The sequence below is a fragment of the Melitaea cinxia genome, chromosome Z, assembly GCF_905220565.1.
Source record: "Melitaea cinxia chromosome Z, ilMelCinx1.1, whole genome shotgun sequence".
In the NCBI taxonomy this organism is placed as follows: Eukaryota; Metazoa; Arthropoda; class Insecta; order Lepidoptera; family Nymphalidae; genus Melitaea; species Melitaea cinxia.
The window spans coordinates 13,968,781-13,978,722 of NC_059424.1; the positions used below are offsets into that span (position 1 = coordinate 13,968,781).

The window sequence follows — 9,942 nt, forward strand, 5'->3', positions numbered from 1 at the left end:
TTAAAAAAAAACAGGCAATATATACCGATATTACATAACTAATTACCGTAAGTTCCAAACTACTAACGAGTAGTTAAGTGCAAATTTGTTTTCGAGTCAATTTGGTTGATGATGAAGAAAAAAGTGAAGAACCCTGTATGTTAATATAATTTATCTCTGAAAAATCAAAATAAAAAACATCTTTATTCGAATAGGTTTCAAAAACCCTTTCGAGTCGTCATTTTACGAATTAAAATTTGTAACAATGGACAAATGTATGACAATAAAAGCCAAATGCTAGTTTTTAAGTATAGTTGCTTTATTTTATTTTATTTTTAGTGAAGGTAGGTTTATAATAATAAATATAGGTTATAGCCCCATAGTAAAATTTATAAAAAAATGTAAAAATCAAAAAGCCAATTACGACCATCGATTTTTGATTATATTTCATTCTTGTTTGTTTTATAATTTTGTCTGTGCTGTGTACCACCCTTATAAATATATATACAAGTATATGTATATGTGTTTGTATATATGTAAGTATATTATGTGTATATGTAGTACATTTACTTATTTTTATATCATATAGTTGTAAACTCCATGCCAATTCTTTATCAACTCTTTGTACACTTCCCTACCGCTTCTCATTATCTACGCCCTGTCCTCTAAGGTTGTTTGGAAGAAATCGCTCATAGCGATAAGACCGCCTTTGTACATCTTTCTTCGTATGTATGATATTTTTGTAACTTTTTTTTTAACTTTCACAATGTAGAGGCAGACAACTGCAATATCTCGTAAGTTAAACATAATTAGAAGAAATGACATATACAATTGTTTGTCTTTATAAAAAATATAGCAGTGATGAAAAATTCAACAAATTTGGTTTGAAATTGACAAAATGGGAGCACTTTTTCCTATTTTGCGCTTTCCTGAAAAGTTGCTGTTTTGTATATAACTCTTTTTAATTTGCACCCGTCGATATACCCTTATTGTTACATTTTTAAATATATTTTTAAAAAAAGAAAAATAAAATATTTAAAAATATAAAAATAGTTGTCCTCCGGTGACAGGTTGAGGCCCAGGCCGCCGGTAGTTAAGGTTCCAGGCTGCGGAACCTCTTCACAATGCGGGCCGTTTCAAGCAACACTGTCTTTTGAATCTGACCCTTGATCTAACCATCATCATTACAGCCTATACAGTCCACTGCTGGACATAGGCCTCCACAAGTTTACGCCACAAATAACGTGAACTCATGTGTTTTGCCCATAGTCACCACGCTGGGCAGGCGCGTTGGTGATCTAACCATCAAGCGAGAGTTTCTTAAAGTGTTGGTCGAAAATCTTTGCTAATAGACCATTGACCGACACAAAAATAGGAACAATTATTGTTGAGTCCACATTCCACATGCCGGTAATCTCGTGGGCAAGGTCTAAATATTTACTTAATTTTTATTTTTCCGTCTTTACGAGTTTTTCGTCATGTGGAACTGTTATGTCAACAATAGTTGTTCGGCGCGCTGATTGATCTACTAGCACTATATCAAGTTTATTGGCTGCAATAAACCTGTCAGTGACACTAGACCGATCCCAGTAGACTCTACTACTACTACTGAGTAGAGCAATGCATGACCATTTTCAAGAAATGGCGTAGGGCTAAACCAATAATAAGGCAACTCAATTTCAACGAGGCCGTATCGAATGGCAAGTTATCGGTGGATAATCCTGACTACTTGGTTATGTCTGTGCAAGTACTCACCGTTAGCAAGATAACTACAACCGGAAACAACATGTTTAATGGATTCTCCAGGCTTATGACAAGCTCGGCATATGTCTGGAGTTCCATTGTTCATGATATATTTCCGGTAGTTATTATATATAATATTTTTATTTTATATATAATAAGAGTTATTATATAAAATAAATATATATATATATTATATGCATTTCATTAAAATTTAATAAGAATGCACACTTTCTTATATTAGGGTTCCCATCACGTGCGTCTCGATGTCGAATGTCGATTTAGGTTTGGATCTTCTACTGCAACAATTCTTTACATCCTTAAAAGTAACTCTTTACAAGTTAAATATAGGTATATACATATATATCCAACCTACTCTTGCATCTAGAGTTATTTCCCACCGCGCTTCACTGCGCATGCCGCATCGCGGCAGGCGTGCTCTGTGTATTCGATGCCCGCCATGTTTATGATGTACGTTTATTGCATTTGTTAATGAAAAATGGTAAGTATAAGTAGACCCTTGATCTAAAAAAGTTGCTGCCCCTTCACTACGGTCACCTTCTTACGTTAATTGTATGGTTTAGTCATTTAACGCACGTTTTTCCTATAAACAAAACCTCTATCGCATGTTTGTAGCCCTTCCGACGTATCGTCCCTATGGAATGCAAAAAAGTGTTTCACAATTAGTAAAACTAGTAGGTTACTTACCTTTCTTCAAAACGGATGCTAGAGCGACTTATGTCGCTCCAGGCACTCATTGAGCGACCGCGACCTCGATGAAATGCTGCAGCTGCCGCTCCCGCGAATGTGCCTGTCGGACGACGTTCCAGCTCAACATCGGGAGGAAAGTTAACTTTAGTCGAGCCCCGTGATGAAGGACCTTCGGCCGACTCTCCTCCGCCAGATAGCTCCATCTCAAATGGGGCGTACTCGGGGGCCTCGTCGAGATCCTGGTCGCTTCCGTCACTGGCCGCTGAGAGTGCTTCATAGCCGTAGCCAGGGCGGACGCCGCCGCCGGCGGGCGCGCCACCTCCGCACTCGTTGCCCGCGCCCGCCCGTGACCCGCTTTCTATGCGGCTCAATGACGCTGCTTTGACTGACTGCTCGCGTACCCTTAACGGCGACCCTCTTGAGGGAAAGTGGTTTGAGTAACGCAGCTTGCTGTGACGAAACGTGGTGATGTTATGCGTGGTGCTGTTTTGGTTACCGAGTTTAGCTGCAACCCTCGATTTTTAATTGTCTTCGATTTCACTTCACAACAAATGGATTCCACAAAGAGAAGAACAGTTTTAAAAGATTACTTATTCATAGTTATATGAACTGTTTAATGAAAATAAAATGATATTCTAGAATTTGATTTATTTTTAAACTCACAACAATGTAAACCACAAAATTACAAATCAAAGCATCACACTCTTAGTACTACTGTTGTGCCACGATTCAAGGTTTTTCAGTTAGCTAAACGAAACACACGTGTTGGTGTTTTATCAGGTTTAGTATAGGACCGACAATAGAGAGAAAGCTGTCGACAAAATACTATTGCTTGACTGACCTTCGAGTGTCAGATCTTTGTTAATGGGGTTAGCTAAACAAAAATGCGTATAGATACTACGCTTCATACATGAAGTAAAGGACGTGAAGTGAGCAAAGATAGTTTAAACATGAAGTGCGCGCAGATGGGTAAGGGTGGGGACTGAACACCGATCGATTTTCCTCGCCGCATGGCTCTTTTCCTGTTAGTTCATGTTTCAGTCACTTTAAAAATATAGCGCTATTTCTTAGGATGTAAAGGAAAACAATCAAATTTGTTGTCTTAAAAGTTAGATGATTGGACATTTAGTCTAACGCTTATTGTTATAAATTGTAATCGAGTCTTAGATTTCGTTAAGATACACACCGCAATTCCTTTATATATTCTTTAACTTCTGTAAAAGTATCAAATTGTTAAAAAATTAACTGTAGAAACTAGTATTACACATGTTTGCTTGTCATGTTCATTAAGTTTCACAGTCGCAATAAACAAATGAAATTGCCTGTAAGACCGCTCTGATAGGACATTTTGCGCGAAGAATATCCCTAACCCCTTTTCTTAAACGTCTTGTTGTCCTTTTTGTTCAAAACCATCCATAAAGTGTATATTAAAACTCAAGTCGATCTTCTTAGAAAACTTTACTATTATTAAGCTATTTCCATCAGGGCTGTTATTAGTATTTGAATTTGTAAAATTTTATTTGTGTCTTTTACTAACATTGCTAAACCTTAAATTTTATTGTTATTTTGAGTTTTGTGAATTATGTAACACCAAAGCGACACTATTAGTAAATTAAGTGTATTTGTATTCTTTGACCAAATGTTTCTATAAATAATTATCATGGATATATGTAGGCAAAAACTCACGCACTAAAATATGTAAATTTAAAACTGGATATGTAATTAAATATGTATATTGTAACAACCCTGTAGCAATAACGTAAAGCGGCATTTAGCGAGCCTTCAAACGCCATTTTAGACTTTTGTAAGTCTTTACACTGTGGTTACATGTTATTCCAGATTCATTTTCATTGTAAGCTAGACATATAGTATATCGTTTATATACTAAGATTAAAGTCGAACTACAGTAAAAAGTTCACTTTTGTCCTCTGCAATTTGATTTCACACTACACTAAGAATAATTTATTTTGCATGTTTGAGCATTTATAAATAAATACTTTGACATACATACGTCGTCTATATAATACGTATAGCTTTAATCTGTCTTTTCTGTGTTTCAAGTCACAAATATATTATTATATCTTCGTCTTTACCATGTTTCGAATAATCTGTAAAGGTATTATGATCTTAGTTTCTTGTGTGATGGAGTCTTGTTTGAAGTTTAGTTGTGTCCAAAGTCGCTGCTGACCTATAATATACCTACTTATATAAATAACTAGATAATAAATTAGATTAAAAAAGTAATTTATTTTCTTTACTGATTGTTTTACCTGATCGCGACATAAGGTAATAAATAGTTTATACCATTAAACGTGATTTATTATATTTTAGTTATTATTTTAGCAACAAATTTTGTTATGTGTTATTGCTGTACACAGAGAATTTTTTTATATTTTTAATCGACTTCAAAAAAGGAGGTTACTCAATTCGACCGTATATATGAACCGATTTTAATAAAAAAATTTTGTTGGAAAGTAGATATCCTAAGTGTGGTACCACGATAAGGAAACTAGGATCTGATGATGGGATCCCAGAGAAAACGATGGAATTCCTCGAAAATCGGCATAACTTTTTACTCGGTGTACCGATTTTGATGGTTTTTAATTTAATCGAAAGCCAATGTTTATCATGTGGTCAGTTTAAAATTTCATAGATGTTGATTCTTGTTTAATTGTTTTTCTCTAAAATGTCGTTCTTCATTTTTGCAAGGAATAATCTTATAAATATAACTAGTTATTTAGATCTCATATAATAAAATATTCTCATATTCCACCTACTTCAAGCACGAAGAGTCTAGAAATAATTCATAAGCACCGCCGCGCTGTGCACGTTGATAAAAGTATTATTAGAAGCTATTTATGAACAAATCGCTTGACGCAAAGGTCGCTCTCGTTACGAGTGACGTAAAGTGACTGTTTCTCTTACTGCTTGAAGTTGAAAAAGTATTCGATGGCCATCAGAGTAGTAATAGCTATAAACAAGCTTACATTCGTAGTAGCAATTCGATTATATATACATATATTATATAGCTTACAATAAATATTTTGTCAATATATTTTACCCAATATGGTTTGACCATTACACTTGTTTTGGTAATTAAAAAAATTGTTTGAACTAGACGGAAGAGTATGTTTTTTTAACCGACTTCAAAAAAAGGAGAAGGTTACTCAATTCGGCGGTATATATATTTTTTATGTATGTTCGGGGATAACTCCGTCGTTTATGAACCGATTTTGATAATTATTTTTTTGTTGGAAAGAAGATATCCCTAGTTTGGTACCATGATAAGGAAACCAGGATCTGATGATGGGATCCCAGAGAAATCGAGGGTAACTTTCGAAAATCTGCAAATTTTTTTACTGGGTGTACCGATTTTAATTATTTTTTATTTAATCGAAAGCCGGCGTTTATCATGTGGTCACATTTAAATTTCACCGAGATCTGATTAAAACTTTTGGAGTAATCTTTGATAATGCGTATTGACTTGACTATTTTTTCGTCTACCTACGTTGTATTACTTGTCGATGTAATTGAAGTCGGTTTTTTTTTCGTTTGCTAGCAAACACAATTATCTACTTCTAGACTTTAAATTAATAATAAGTCTTCTTACATATGTAGGTATATTTCTTAAACTCTTCTTTTTCTCTTAAATTTTGGTCCCATAATAAATTATAATTTCCATAAATAAATTATTTTACGGAACTTACATATTATATATATTTTACAGATTGTAACTTAACATCAATCTAGTACTATTAAACGAGCGATTCTTGTACATATATAATCTGAATCTCGGAAACGGCTCCAACGATTTTCATGAAATTTAGTATGCAGGGGATTTCAAGGAAAATCAATCGATATAGCTAGGATTCATTTTTATAAAATGACGTTTTATCCCTGTTTTTAGGCAATGAAAAAATGGCTACAATGTCGTTAGAATACGAAGGTAAATTTTGCAATTGTCAATAAAGTTGTAATAGCTCAGGTGCAGGGCAATCGGCTGGTCGGGATCGACCGATAAAACCACGAATCAAATCACCGTATTCACAAATTGAATTAATAGAAGTAATTTAAAAGTAAATACGAATTTTCTAGTAAATTTAACAAAATTACATTTGTTAGGGTTAAGAGACATACGAGTACCATTCCTACCAACTCACCAATCGACAAGTCTATCCAGCTTAGCTTGAAGATCACTGGAAGAAGTCAGATTGTTGTTCAACAATCATCACGAGTAATACGAGTATATCAAAATAAATAAATAAACAAACGCCTCACACTCAACGGCCTCCTCTAGGATTTTTGGTAGTTAAAATTATTATAAATAAATAACTATAAACGCAATAGTTCAGACTCAACAGGATTAAATAGGAATTTATTCTATGTCGGGGCTCCGAAAACACACACAATACACAAGCACAAACGCCCAGGCCACGGAAAACATCTATGCCCAATACAAATGGATACCTATACTATACAATGGATATATGGATGGAAATGGGTATCGAACCTGCAATCGCTAGCGGAACAGCCACAATCAAATTGAAGTGTGTCTGTGATTTTAAAATATCTGTTTTTTTCAAGTGCATATAGTTATTTACATAAATATACAACCATTTTAAAATATTATGGGCAATTTATTAAAAAAATATTAATAATAATGCAATAAAATATTTTATATTAGTGTAAAATTGAATAGAGTTACAGACTTTTGATCCAATTCAGGTTTTCGATACAAAAACTAGGACCTACCTTTTTTATATAGCTAGGTCGTCAAACAAGCATACGGCGCACCTAATTGTAAGCGATTATCGTAGTAAACTACGTAGCTAGTAGTAGACGTCTGCAAACACCAGAAGCATCGCAATCGCGTTGCCGACCCTATCCCCAATTCCCGCGAGGAGCTCTGGTCACCTTGCTCTGATTATTCTGGTCACCTATTTTATTTAGCTGTGATCTTCTGTAAGAACGAAGTACTACCCCAGTCGGGCTGCTCCATATTTTGTAGAATTTCCTGCTGTGCCCTACCTCAGCTATATCCTGTATATCTTTTATGTGAAAAAATGTTTGTGTTTATCGTTTTGTACAGAGAAGTATCTTGTTATAAATCGATTTCCTGCACTTTGGAATTTAATCCATCCATAACATAAGCAGTGAAATGTATTTGACATCGTTAGCCGTCAGTCACAATTCGCGCCAGTAAAAGTCTGCATGTAACATCTGCACGAGTGTTAAGTAAAATATATTTTAATGATGGATATAAAAATATTTCTGTTTATTTCCACCATGACGTTCCCTTTTATAAAGGTTAGTATTTTTTTTATCTGTACAAAATATTTCCTTAATGAATGAGTTTCTGAACGCATCAATTGATTAATATACGAAATATATAAACTGTAAATAAAAATAATATCAATAATAATACTAATAAGCAACAACTTTTCTTGAAATTGATAACGAGATTGGACTTGGAAACTCACCTTTACTAACGACTACTAGTGGTCGCCCAGTGGTCGAAACTCAACCATAATTTAACCACATACTAACAATAAACGAAAGATTATAAATGCGTGTGTCAAATACATGGTAGTGTGTGTAATATTTTTTTTATTAATTTGATGTATTTTATTCATAATTAAAAATATATATATATTAGCATTCTGCTCTCCTTCTCAATATAAACTATAAGTGTGCAAAATTCATACTCCTCCGTCCGCGCAATTTTCGTAAAAAGGGGTACAAAGTTTTTACTTCACGTATTAATTAATATGCAGATTTTTATTACCGGTCTGGTTGTTAGTCCTTGTGGGTCTCCCCACCGTGTCTCGGAGAGCACGTTAAGCCGCCGGTAAATTTGTGCACGTTAACCACTACTTCTATGGTTATTACTATATTATTAGGGCCTTAGTGAAATAACGAAGTATGAACTATATGTTTGAAAATTATAAAATGTATTACTAAAATTGTGTATGACATTATCAAATTGATAATATTATTCGCTGCAGGGTGCCATTCCAGGAACATTTTTTTGGCGACCCAGACTAGGACTTGATCTCTCCATTCCCACTACGGGTCTGTATTATTTAATAAAACTATATGGACTTTTTACTTAAGAGCCATTTCACAAAAATCGGTAACAATCCGCGAAATTGTAATATTTTGACGTCGTTAATCTCAGTGTTGGATGCAATAATGTAATTTATATTCTTGAAATATAATAGAGCAACCTTTGTTGTAGTCCATAGTCAGATCTGAATTTTGATTTATATTATGTGTATAAAATTATTAACCTTTTCATCAGCCTCCTCCCTGGGTAAACGGTCGCAATGTATACTTTGAAGTCCTACTTTTCAATAACCTCTACGTTGGAACCATTTTAAAAAAATATCATAATATGTGGAATATAATTTTGTTGTCCACTATCATAGATTTTTATTCCATTTGTATCTCTATTAAACGATAAAAAAAATTTAAAGTTACGAATATTTTCCAAATAAGTACAATTTTAAAAGCGATATTTCTCTTAGAAAACTAAGAAATTTTAACGAACTATCTTCATCAAAGTAAACTTACATCATTAAGGAATACAAAAAAAATAATTAAAAGATGTAATTATTTTTAATACATTTTATATTAAATAATAAAAAGATAGTATATATTGCCACGCATCAAGCCCGGTAAATCAGTCGAGCGCTAGCGCTCTTAGAGGTAAGGTCCACGCCAAACTCTGCGCAGCCGTCTCTTTCGCTCACACGCGCCAAGCGCCTGTTGTGATAGCGGATAAAACGCATTTGATACTTTCATAATAAAATATAAATAAAATAAACATATTACGAAAATGACTGTAAAATAATATAATGATAATTTCTGTAAACAAATGTATAATTTAATTTTCTTTTCTCACACTATCAATAAAAATAGGCATTTCAATCTGTTTGTCTTGTTATTTGTTAATTAATATGTTTGTCGGTGTCGATGTCATTAAATGCTTTTTTATTCATATCGTAAATATTAGATTCATTCGTAAACTGAAAAAAACTAAATCAATTTAAAAAAATTGTTTCATAAAATTGATTTTTTTAATTTTATTTTAAATTTATTGATTGTTGTTATATAACATACTTGAAATTTTTAACAAATTAATTATGTAAAAAACATTTTATACCATAGTTATAATTTTTATTATACATCAGAAAATGATCACGATGGTCTTTTGGTTGTCACACTATACGTACTAGCACAAAGATCGCGCGGCTCGTACGACTCGCGCGATGCGACCAAATTTACCTAAACTTGCAGAGCGTAAAATTGTGAAATGGCTCTTAAGTATACATTATTAAATATTCTTCTACATAAATAAAAAGGAATTGCTGGAATATATGTATCTACGCGCACAACTTCCGAACAAGTGAACCATTGCAATTTGCCTGCATTTGCATTTGCAAAAAAAAACCTTTATTCAAGGATAATAAAATAATGCAGTACGCAGTTCGCCTGGTCAGCTAGTTCTCT

General features: G+C 33.6%; 1 protein-coding gene across 1 annotated transcript in view; it reads right to left on the minus strand.

Annotated features, from left to right (window-relative positions):
* The window catches only part of LOC123668667 (potassium channel subfamily T member 2), a 102,906-nt gene extending 100,273 nt beyond the window's left edge, over positions 1-2,633 (minus strand). Inside the window, exon 1 of the mRNA XM_045602377.1 lies at positions 2,428-2,633. Coding sequence (XP_045458333.1) covers positions 2,428-2,633 — 206 coding nt within the window. The remainder of the gene's footprint in view (positions 1-2,427) is intronic.
* Positions 2,634-9,942: the final 7,309 nt, after the last annotated feature.